The sequence below is a fragment of the Spea bombifrons genome, chromosome 11 (assembly GCF_027358695.1).
Source record: "Spea bombifrons isolate aSpeBom1 chromosome 11, aSpeBom1.2.pri, whole genome shotgun sequence".
NCBI classification, from domain to species: domain Eukaryota; kingdom Metazoa; phylum Chordata; class Amphibia; order Anura; family Pelobatidae; genus Spea; species Spea bombifrons.
Genome location: NC_071097.1, coordinates 16,781,582 through 16,794,360, shown reverse-complemented (window position 1 = coordinate 16,794,360; position 12,779 = coordinate 16,781,582). Strand labels below are relative to the sequence as shown.

The 12,779-nt window shown below is 42.1% G+C and overlaps 1 protein-coding gene across 1 annotated transcript in view; it reads right to left on the bottom strand.

Moving 5' to 3' along the window:
- Positions 1 to 12,779, bottom strand: part of SYNPO2L (synaptopodin 2 like) — a 30,986-nt gene that overhangs the window by 11,042 nt on the left and 7,165 nt on the right. Inside the window, exons 2-3 of the mRNA XM_053450358.1 lie at positions 6,300 to 6,451; positions 1,696 to 2,354 (exon numbers count right to left, since the gene is read on the bottom strand). Of these exons, the coding sequence (XP_053306333.1) occupies positions 1,696 to 2,354; positions 6,300 to 6,451 (811 nt within the window). The remainder of the gene's footprint in view (positions 1 to 1,695; positions 2,355 to 6,299; positions 6,452 to 12,779) is intronic.

Here is a 12,779-nt window from a genome sequence, read left to right as displayed (position 1 = left end):
GCTGATGAAAAACTGCTTCTGTAGAAAACCACTTGATTTCACCCAAGATCAATAGGGGAGAACTTAACTAGTCCTTCAATGCTTACTTGGTGTGAAAGTAAGAGTTTCTCATTGATAAGAGCACTGTTGCAACAAGACGGTCTTAGCCAATGGACTTTATCAATTAGTGCCTCCTGTTGTTTAGTAGAGTGGCGGCAGGCAGAGAAAACAGGGAGTATCTCAACAGATTTTACATTTCTGTTGACACATTATGTTCCTCCCACTGTCCAGCATTGGACAGTCCATCGTGACCAATGGTCTCCCCACGCCAAGTTTTGGCATCAGGAGTTAAAGGTCCATAAGAGCGACTCTATCAGTCGTCGGCAGGGAGCTCCTCTGGCATCAACCAATGAAGGGCAGCTGCAAGAGGACGCCCCTGCCAGCAACCAATAGCATCACTCTTACAGATCTTTAAAATCCTGGCACCAAAGCTGCTGCGTATTGTTACCATGTTAACCCCGTATTAACCCCTGCTAGCAAAAAACAAACATGAAGAACGTACAAAAATATTCACCCGAAAAGAACACGGGAACAGGCGAATGTTCGTGGAATACAATGGTTTTCACACAAACACGAAGACGAACACCACGAAGGCAAACACGAAGACTTGGCCAGCGCCTAAGTCTACTGAAAATGTCAACTTTTGGCAAACTCAAAGCTGAGTACAGTAAATTTTCCTGCATGAGTTTAATAAAACACAGCACAGTTGGCGAAAGCATCTCTTTGTTTTCCTTACAATTCCTCTACGTTTTTTTTGTTATACTATGAGTGGAGATCTGAGTCTTCAATGGGGCCCTGAGAAGCTTTTGGTTATGGGGCCACCTACAAGTTCCTCAAGCCTCCACAACCTTTAGGGTTCCTTTGCACACACCCCTACTATCTTCAAATCAGTGCAGCGCAGGGGTAGTTGTCCTTTTGTCACCCCACATCCTTAGTCGGGCACAAGTCACAGCTGCTGTGGATCCCTGTAAAGTGCCTGGGCTATGGACAGACCCCTTCCATCCTATCTTAGGACTACCTTTGTCTTGGTTAAGTCTGTGTGGTGTGCTAGTGATGTCTTGCAGTGTTTGGTGTGTAATCATTAGTTATTGTTGTTTGTGTGTTGGTGACTTTTGTGTGGTGTGCTTTTTGGGCAACATGTATTTTATTTAATAATATATGTTACATATGTGTATATATAAGTACCCCAGAGGTATGTTAATAGCTAATGCATTTTCGATAGCAAAATGACTGCTCTTAAGCTTTTCAGCGCTAGCTTCTAGGTTTTAAAATATTTGTCCAACAAAAGAGCATAGTGATAACAACGGGGCAATATACGCGAACATTTCCTTGGTTGCTGTGGTAATTGCATCGCATTTACTTTGCACCAGAATTAAGACTTATACCCACACTGTCAGATTATGATTGTTGTTATACACTACTTTTTATGTCCTGTTTACTCATTGTACAGTGTATGATGGTGCTATATAAAACAATATCAATAATAGTAATAATCATTCCAATGAGGATATGATTCTCTTATACTTAGTAGAGGAACATGCCACATATATTGACTAGCCATAAATAGAGAGGAATATCCCGTTACGCATCCAAAGTTCATCATCTCCACATAGTTCACATTTAGTTTAGGAACATCCTTTTTGAGCTAGTACTTACTTGCTTCTTTGGCTTTTTCTGAGTAGGAGGTTGTCAGATCTTCATCTACAGGGTGCTCCACTGGTCCGATCATAGGGATTAGATGCCTCTCAGCTCTGATGGTCTTGGTGGCATGGGGCAGCAGTAAAGATTCGGGTGAAGGGGCAGAGACACTGGATATCTGCTGTTCCTCCTCCGCTGGCAGAAATCCTTCTACATCTGAGAAGGGGGTTTCAGCTCTACTACCCCCGGGTTGATAAGTGATTTCCCTCTTGGCCACCCCTCCTGTTGGGACCACAGCACACTCAGAAACACAACCAGGCCCACTCTCGTACCCACTCATTTCAGAAAGGGACTGTTGCTCTGTTTCAGTTTTCATGTTGTTTCCTGGAGGGGATCTGGGGCTCTTTTTACGTGCCCTCCGGTGCTTCTCTGGAGGAAGTTGTTGCTGGCTATGATGTTGCTGAGTGCTTTGGGGATGCCCTGGAGATGTTTGGATATCTGCGTCACTGTCAGTCTCCCCGTAGTATGCCTCACTGTCTGGAGGAGAAGTGATACTCTCCAGATGTAGCAGCTTTGGCTGGCCAGGTGTGGATTTGGAGGACGATGATACAGCCCAAGAGCTGGGTGGGTCTTGACTCCTGTGGGGCCGTGGAACAGTCTGAGCTCCAGCTCCTGCCCTGCGTGGCACAAAAAAACAAAGAATCACATTACATCTAGTCAGCTTTTAGTTGGGAAGAAGTTACAGGGTATATGATTGGCTCCAGTATGAGTGGAATGAACCGGGAGAGCTTGTTTCAGAATACAGTGAACAAACTCTGACAGTCCTGGCTATATACTTCTCATCCCAGTGCTATTCTTCCCCAGGGAAACCTGCCCTGCCAACAATGTGCTGAATTGGGCATGGCCTACAAGAGTTATACTCTATGAATGCATGCTGAATTTGCCAGAGTCGTATCATCAATTTAAGGGGAAAGGGCCAGAAATTGACATTTAACTATTATTTAGGTTGTACTCTAGAATGTCAACATTATTAGTGAATTATCTGACTTGAAATGGAATCAATTTGAACTTGTGAATTGGAGTGTTATCTCCGTTAGCATCCATCATGCTATTTTCCCATCAAAATGTATCTCATCCTACAAGAGAATACAATTCAGTAAATGTTTGAACTTTACCGTTTTTTTAGTCACCCCAGAGTCCACAACTTAAGTGATTCATATGTTATATTATGAGCATCACCTCAAAACCACACGAAATCCATGACATTTGTCAGGATTTCCTCTGTGTCACTTTCCTTTACAAACAGCAACAGCCCTTGTTAAAAATAAGCTCTACTTCATAGTTCATACAGGCAACCCTATGATCTCATTTCATGACTGCAGGGAACATTGTGATACCAAGCTGTCATTTCTCCTGTGGTTTGAGGTCACCCACTGGTGGAGCATCTAGAGAACTACAGGCAGGATATAAAGGTTTCTTCAGTCATAGCATTTCAGTTTTGAGGTTGGGGCACCACAAAGATGAACATCTATTCTTTAATATGTAATATTGACATACTGCATAAAACAGTAAGGGGGGGAATAACAGGGAAGTTGCTCAACTCAACAACAATTTGCAACTTGACGATAGAACAGATATCGAGAACAGATAACAAGAAGTCAAAATGGCTTTTACAGGACAATATCTTTATCCTTGACCCTAGGTCCACGCAGGGTTGCTACCTGTCAGCTTTTGACCTGGGCAGATCACCTATAGTAATATAAAGCCAGTGATCACACATACTGCAGGTCTCACAGAAACCGTTCTTGGCCACATTCACCACTCTCAGCACACAGATCCCACCAGGCCATACAGATGCTACTCAGCCACATATGTCACCCTCTACTACACTGTGACAGAGACCTGTACTCGGGCTGAGTAGACAGTGATGGACAGTGAGCATAAATAACATATTGGGACATTGGGACTGAGCTCCAAAACTGGGACTGTCTGTATAAATTGGGAAACAGGATATTATAGATTACATTTTCCCTTCATTTCCAGACAGGATGGCTGAATACCTTGTGTTTGTCCCCTGTTTATGGCAACTGCAATCCCCTAATAGCTGCTTGTCCATATTAAAATATCCCTGCTGTATCATAGATGTACTGCATGTACTGCTCCTTGGGAGATTTCGTACTTTAATATAAGCATATAGCTTATTTCCATGTAAAACAGACATTATAGTTTGAACACATGCAACAAAAACAGAATTTAGCAATATAACATACATACACTGTATTCCTTGCTACAGGTATTTCCCCAGCCATAAAATCAACACATTAATGTTCAGCAGTGGCGACTCTAGAAACAATATATGGGGGGGCACAAAAGATACCACAGTCAAAACTGGGGGGGCATTAATAATTTCCACCATTAAATCATACCACTGAAAAAAACTATATATATATATATATATATATATATATAATATTCCCAAAAGTAATGATACGTTTGTTATTGGACTAACATAATACTTCAACATGGGAAGCCTGAAGCCACAAATAAATAACACAATACCTTAACTTTTCCACTAAATGATTTCTGGGCCTTGAAAATTTTGTCCCCTGAAGTCACTACAAATTCAGGAGGGCATTTTATCTCTGGATAAAACTCTGCCATACCGCCACCTAGACAAACACACCAGGACAGGCTCTGCCACACCAACTACCAAACACACACACCAGGACAGGCTCGGCCACACCAACATCCAGACACATGCACCTGGAATGCATATGGCAAACTGGGGGCAAAGGCAAACTCTGTCCCCAGTTTCCCATAGGCATATTTGTCACTAAACATGGGACCATGGTAAGTTATTTACTGACAAAGATGCCTATGGGAAACTGGGGACAGAGTTTGCCTTTGCCCCAGTTTCCCATAGGCATCTTTGTCACTAAACATGGGACCAAAGATGCCTATGGGAAACTGGGGACAGTGTTTTCCTTTGCCCCCAGTTTCCCATAGGCATCTTTGTCACTAAACATGGGACCATGGTAAGCTATTTACTGACAAAGATGCCTATGTGAAACTGGGGACAGAGTGTGCCTTTGCCCCCAGTTTCCCATAGGCATCTTTGTCACTAAACATGGGACCATGGTAAGTTATTTACTGACAAAGATGCCTATGGGAAACTGGGGACAGAGTTTGCCTTTGCCCCCAGTTTCCCATAGGCATCTTTGTCACTAAACATGGGATCAAAGATGCCTATGGGAAACTGGGGACAGTGTTTTCCTTTGCCCCCAGTTTCCCATAGGCATCTTTGTCACTAAACATGGGACTATGGTAAGCTATTTACTGACAAAGATGCCTATGTGAAACTGGGGAGAGTTTGCCTTTGCCCCCAGTTTCCTAAAGGCATCTTTGTCACTAAACATGGGACCATGGGGAGCTATTTAGTGACAAAGATGCCTATGGGAAACCGGGGACAGAGTTTCTCACCAGTTTCCCATAGCCATCTTTGTCCCAGCCTCCCGTTGCCAACCATGCCCCCAGTTTGTCAACTTACCTGACTGAAGACACGCGGCCTGACAGTGGACTCTGCTGAATTCCCGCTGCCAACTTTCTCCACCCACTTCACTGAACGGGGCTGGCACCGCCCCACAAAGGTAATTGAGCCGTTCTGACGCCGCCCACGAATGTTATTGAGCGGCGCCGGCTGACTCAATTCAATTTCAAATCGACAGGGGCGGCATTTTAAGAATCCACCCCTGTCGATCCGAAATAGAATTGAGTCAGCTGGCCAGCGCGACTCAATAACCTTCGTGGGTGATGACAGCCCCGTTCAGTGAGGTGCACTGTCCCGGATTGAATCCGGGACATCTGGTTCCAAATTCGGCGGGGGGGCAACAGGGGGGGCAAAGAATAACCTAGGGGGGGCAATTGCCCCCCCTTGCCCCCCTGTAGCGACGCCACTGATGTTCAGCCATCGAACATCATATGTGTGCGAGCTGTCAAAAGATGTAGTTAATGCCACATGAAAATGAATCATGTGTTGCTGTTCTCCCCAACAGGTGGAAAGGGAGTCCTTCATGCTGGGATTAAGTAGGAAGGGTGAGGGGAACACTATTTTCAGACACATAAAGCTGTTGACTTTGCAGCTATAATAAACTATTTAGTCTTCTCTCTGTTCCCTAACCAGCTGCATGCTACAGAAAAAGCACCACTGGGTCACATTTCTGACTTCTGCTGCATCCCATTTCATAGAAATCACCCAAGAACATGTGTCTTGAATGACTTGAATTACATTTATTCCCACCCCAGTATAACCCCAATTTGTATAATTTACAATGCAATTACCAAGGGACCTGCCTGGAGATTTGTCTTCTAAATGCCACTAATCAGTTGCACTGCTTTTATCAGGTAGATCACATAAACAGGCTTGCTAAAGCCTCTAGCTATGCCTCTAAGCACATTACTTAGTGCAGCCAATCCCATCCTTCATTGTGTGGCCATTCATAGGATACACACACTCCAAAAGTGTAAGAGTGTAGTATGGGTGGCGTTGTCAGAATTGTTTCCTCTCCAATATGCCTCACAGTAGGATATTTAGTGAAAAAGTTTAAGTCACAGGAGATATTTACCGCTTCACACGAAGATAGAGGTTGCTGCCAGATGAGTCTATCATTAGCATCGCTTCTGCATGTGATAATCCAGCGCAGACCTTCCCATTGATTGATATCAGCTCATCATTTTCCCGTAGACCGCCTCGGCATGCCTTGCTGCGCTTGCGTACCTGAAAGCGGCAAAGGTGAAAGAAAATTATTTATTGTGATTCAGTGGGCGACACCACTAAAGATGTTAAAAGAGCTGAAGAGCTGAAGTAAAGAATGTCTCTCCTAGGCAGGAAACACTACTTGTCTTAACATAAAAAATGTGTATAATTAGTAGCAACAAGTGGAACTTGCTGGGTTTGACCAAGAGTCTCCAGGTTAGAGCGGTGCTAGCCCGACCCCTGTGCAAGGCTAGCCTCTGACCCATACCAACAGGAAAGCAGGCAGGTAGCCAACCCTGAGAAGTTCCCAGGTAAGGCAGTTCCCGCAAAAACAAGGGAGACTTCTACAAAACTGAAGACTGGATTAACTTGGTTAACAAGGTTAGTGGTATTTGTTAACAGACCTGGCCATCTAGCACACTGCGGTATAACGGGTATTAAGAAAATTGATTCTGGTCTTTAAAAGGGGGCTTATCACCAAAGTCGCTTATTAATTGTCCAATCAATTAATTCATGTTGCACTAAAATCCCTCTCTATATATATAACCACATATAGCAAAGTTTCTAGCATTACCAAAACCATACTGATTAGGTTTGTAGGATAGTGATGAGCCATGTGATTTTATGATGAAGTGTGTCAATATCAGAAGATCTTCTACCACTTAAATTATGTTTTAGTATTGTACTTTAAATAATGTAATAATTAATTAATTACTAATAATTACCTGACATAGAAGCGGCTGCCCTGCAGCAGCAGCCTTACTTCTCCGTAATCTGACAGTTGTTGCCACTGATTGGCTGCTTGATGCAGTCAATGAGTGGAATGAAAGTGCTTGCACTGAAATCAATGGCAGCAGTTTCCACACATGCGCACACGGGGGACCTGAACAGTCCCCTGCATGCCATCTTGGCTGAGTCAGCTCTTGAGGGGGAGTATATCTCGTACAGGGAGATGTGTTTGGCTGAATACATCTCCTACAGGGCATGTAGCAGGGTTGTGTGGAAAGTGGCAAATGCATATAGGGGATTCTTCAGAACATTTAAGGGGCCCATTCAGTTGTTATATACATGTGCATATAATGTCTGGAGTGCCCTTTTAAAATTGTATTTATGTATCAGAATAAGGCCTTTTTCATAAGAATAATGTTTTATTTTACATTTAATTTATAAACATCTCCGGCGCATCTGCTTTCCCACTTATATGCACTAGTGGTGGACGCGCACTGCACCTCGAAGCCGTACTACCTCTGCCTCTGGGAGAGAGACCTCTCTGTCCAGTTTACTGATGATGACTGGGACAAGATCTTTCTGCTTATCCATAAAGGTGTCCTTTCCTCTAGGGTCCAGGAAACTGCCTTTAAGCTATTGTCCCGTTGGTACAAGGTGCCCTTGGAACTACACCATTACCTACCTCGGGTCTCTCCCCTGTGCTGGAGGTGTGCGGTGGCTGAGGGCTCCTTTCTTCACCTGTGGTGGGAGTGTAGGGACATTCGGCCGTTCTGGGAGGCTGTTGCTAGGGTGATTGTTGAGGTGTCTGACCCAGATTTTGTTGCGTCGCCCCAATCCCTGTTATTTCTCCATACCCAGGTTTCCTTCGGTTCCTATAAAAGGTCTCTTACTATTCACCTGATTCAGGCTGCGAAGTCTGTAATCCCCAGGTTTTGGAAGAGGCCGGGTTCCCCTCCTATCGATGCCTGGATCTCCAGGGTTAATTTCATCTATCAGATGGAGGAGCTGGTAGCGGCTTCGCAGGGGAGGGAGTATAAACACGGCCTCAAATGGTACCCTTGGATATCCTTTATGTCCTCCGTCCGTCCCATGGCCATTGGTCTTGTGTAGCCTTCACGACCGCTCCGGTCCTTCTTGCTTTTCGACCCTTGTTATCCTTGCTTGGCTAGGCTGTATGATGATAGACTTCTCTTTGCAGTTTTTATGGGTGGTGAGACTCAGGGTCTCTTTCTGTTCTTTGTTATGTGTTGGATGTTCCATACATTGTAATGGTTTCTATTGTCGCTCCTTATTCTCCTGATTTCCTCCTGTGCCTTTCGTATACTTTCGGTCCATGTGTGACTCTGGTATGCGTTGCTCGAGCGATCCTTCACCGCTTTTGTATTAGTACCCTGTGTATGTAACTATGGATCACCCATGCCGTGTTATTTTACACTTATCTTGTATATCCTTGCACAATGTAATATGAGTCTGTTTTCTCTTTGTGTTTTATTGCTGTGCATGTTTCAATAAACGGAGAATTGACAAAAAATTTATAAACATCTCCTGCTGTTTCTGTACACTGTATTTAGGCCTGTAGAACACTATGATATACTCATGCCCACCACATTTTCTGACCTCTAGGAAAGATGGAAGTAAAGAGCGACAAATAGATTTGGGTCTTAAAAGGGGGCTGTGCCTCCCAAAAGAGGAACCATTTGGACCCTTGTATCTTGGTTGTCACTCAAAGTTCCCTGAAGCACATCAAGGTGTAGATGATGTCATTAATGCCTCATGTATGCTGCGCTATGTGCCCCTTGAGACATGCCAGTTTAATTAAACACAAGGCTAACACTTAATATGTCCAAATTTATATAATTCTGTAACAATTATTAACACGTCACAACCATTCACAAGGAATCTTGCTGTGCACAGTATATTATCTTATATTACATAGCAATATTCCTAGATGAGTGACAGACTAGGGGTAGATGCTAATCATCCTTAAAGGGACACTCTTGAAAAGCTGCTCAAAAGACTAATAACCTTCATAGAGCACAGGTTATCTGTGCTGCACAAAGTTCATCATTTGCAACTTATTTTAAAAATCAATAAATAAACCGGTGTTAACTACCCCATCACAATGTGCAAATGCAATACATTGACATGTGCAGACCCTCGATCTATGACTCATTATTAATTATTGGAATTCATTAAATACGGTTGACCATACAACCATTCACACATGCACTTTTGTCAATCTACATTTTCGAAGGGGAACAGCTGTTCATTTGCTAAAGTTGCAGTATAAACTCTTTCCATTTAAGCCCTGTCCCGCCTATCGTATCATGTCCTGTCGCCCTGTTTGCCAATTGCCTGAGCAAAATCTCCAGGTTATGTTCTCCTTAGTTGTTTGTATACTAAATAGCCATGGGGACAACAACAACTAACTTGTTCCTGGTAACAACCGCCAACTGGATCAAGTGGCCGATTCAAAGCTGGAAAACAGTAAGAGATAAGACACAAAATCCAGGACACATGCATTGTAAAGGTTTGAGTTCCAGAGCTACCGCAACACTCAACGTTATTTATAATCAGCTGTAATCAGAACCAACAGTATGTTCAAAGCCTTTACCCAGTGGACAAAAGACTAATGTTTTGTTTTTAATGTATCCGACTCGCGTTTTAACAAAGAAATTTGACATAAACTTTATTTGTTTTTTTAAACTGAATACTTTAAAAATATACACCTGATTATTGTAGCAGAAAAGGCTGCTCAACACGTAGCAAAGCTCTAGTACTGTGTCCTGCAGCCATTATAAAACATAATTACAAATATTGCAAAACCTATTAAATGAGCAGCCAGTCAGGAAGAGGACGGTTAGTTGCATCCCATCATACATCAATAGAATATATTCTTTGTCACAAATATTCAAATATGGGTTCCCACCAGATTTTGCCCAGAGGAAATCAGGCCAGTCCTTGGCCCACTTACTCCCTGCCCAGGCCCTGCCCCTCCTAGCCTCTATCAGGCCTTGTGGGCCTAGATCCCACTCCTTGAATTGACTTGCCACACTGGAGTTGGATCCCTTGAAGACATGGCTTGTTTTGGTGGGAAAGACAGTTATGTCTTATGGCTCCCGTCTTGTTGAAGAGTTCAGTGGTCCTTCTCATTGTACCTAGAGGCAGATGAAGAAGGTCTGGCCCTCTTTCAGGGTAATGTCTGGGAGGGAAGGAAGAGGAGACATATTCCTTCTGGGAGTGCCTCCTCAGAAGATTTTGGGGTCCAGCTATCTCTGTGGCTGTTAGTTAAGCACTTTGGAGAATCTTCACTTTTTTCACATCGGAGCGCCGCACTTTGGGCTTCAATAAAAAAAAAAAGGGACACGCCACTTTCTATAAGTGACAGGTGATTGAAGGGCCTGCCCTAGGTGTAACAACACTTGGCGGCAAAGATGTGTTAAACAAGTATGACCACAACATATAGGCACTTTTCATCATCTATTGATTAGTGTCATTTTGAGTGCTCGAGACCCATAACAGGACACCTCTTATCCCAGAGTTCCCATCCCTCACAGAAATTCATAGATAGATACGTGGTTCTGTTTAAGAGCCCATGGTTTTAGACACATTTACAGGAGTAGAGTCAACTGAGACTCAATTATTCTGGGTCCATTTTCAAAAATCAAAATCCACTCTAAAATCATAAACAGCCGTCTCTCCACCCAAAAACATGTGGTTTTAAATACAATGAAATGCACATAATTCTATATTATACCCAAATATTACCTAACAAAGTGCCTGAATCTATCAATTTTAATTTGCAAATTTGTATCAATTAATCACAAGAAAACAAAAAAACGGAAGGAAGCACTAAACACAAAAACAACTCCACCAAAAATATGCTTCTTATCTCAGTGGGTCAACTTTTTTTGAGAATATATACAAGTAAATTAAATATTCCCATTTTGTATCAGATTATACATTAGAGCACTTAATAGTCTTAATATAATAATATGTGTGTATATATATATATATATATATATATATACATATAAGAAAATACACAGTCTATCTTTCAGTCACCAATAGAAATTAGGGTATATCAAGTATATATATATATATATATATATATATATATATATATATATATATATATATATATATACCCTAATTTCTATTGGTGACTGAATGATAGACTGTGTATTTCCTTATGGAATTAAGATGTGTTAGGATTAAGATGTGTTAGTTAATGGATGCAATAAAGTAAAGAAATGGGACCGGCAGTTTTTCTGCACCTGTGTATCATGGAGCAAATGTTCTTCCGTTGGCCTTGGTGCCTGAAATACAAAGGCATTCCTGCTATGGAGATAAATTACTGCCTGGCAAACCAAGGGCACCAGTGACCCCCTCAATATACTGCTCATTTAAAGAAATCTATATATAAAGTGTCACATAACTCTCACTGTGTGTATAATGCAGATCCTAAAAATAAAAGACCAGCTCCTCAGCTGTCTGGACATTCCTGAAACGGGATTTCAGGCAGATTCTGCGGTTAAGACTACATGGCATGAGCGCTTTCCTTTTTTGGTTGCTCGACTTTGTAAAGATATCAAAAGCCTAGTGCATGGAGACACAGTAGTAAGCCCGTGACATTACCTCATTCCTAAATTGCTAGTAATTTCTAAGCATGTCCCGTTTGCAATATAAAGGCTATTCGTAATAGATGATTGCACGTTGTGTTAACAATTTGTAACACGCCGCACGGTTGAATAACATTCACTGTCGCTTGGTGTCTCTTCTGTATGCCAATATGCAAACAAGTTTTTGTAAAATGTTTTATAAACTGGTGCACAAAACAGGAATTGGATGTCCATAATACATGAGGCATATACATGAGATGGACAAATCATGTATTGCTATATTCTTTAATGTCCTAAAAACTACCATGTGCCAACATTGTTAACACAACATACAGGCAGTATTTAAATTCTCTGGTCATTCGCATGTGCCCTTTGCTGCCACCTCTTGGCCAGTTTATAGAATACATTAGCTTCACACAAACATACATTTGGGTTCTCTGTAATCTCATCATGTATTGGTGTTACATGGCACTATTCTTAGCGCCCACCTGAGCTCCCCAGGATACTTAAGCTGTTAGTTTAATACCATTAAAATATTAAAAAAGATAGCAACTAGTGGAAAGGTAATATCTTTCTGTCTGCTGCTTGTGTTTCATGTGCAGTTCCTGTATTCCCATATATTCCTGCATATGGAATATCTAGAAAATAAGCTTCACGTGCCTTCAACAGTTAAGACATAACAAGTATGCATTTGTGTACATAAATTAAAAACATAGAATAGAAACGTAGACAGTGACAGCAGATTAAGAATCATTCAGCCCATCTAAACTGCCCCTCAACAGTCCTTGGTCTTGTGATTTTAGGAGCCATATGCTTATCCTATGTTTTACTGTAATACCCTTGTCATACAGCTCCCCATCAAAATAATTGTATTTATTTACAGTTATTAATGTATTAGCCTCTGTACTCTCTATAGAATTAATCCATAGGTATCAGTCTTACTACAATTCCTCTCCTCAAGGCGCTGAATGTCTCGCTCGCTGGATCTTAGACTGACC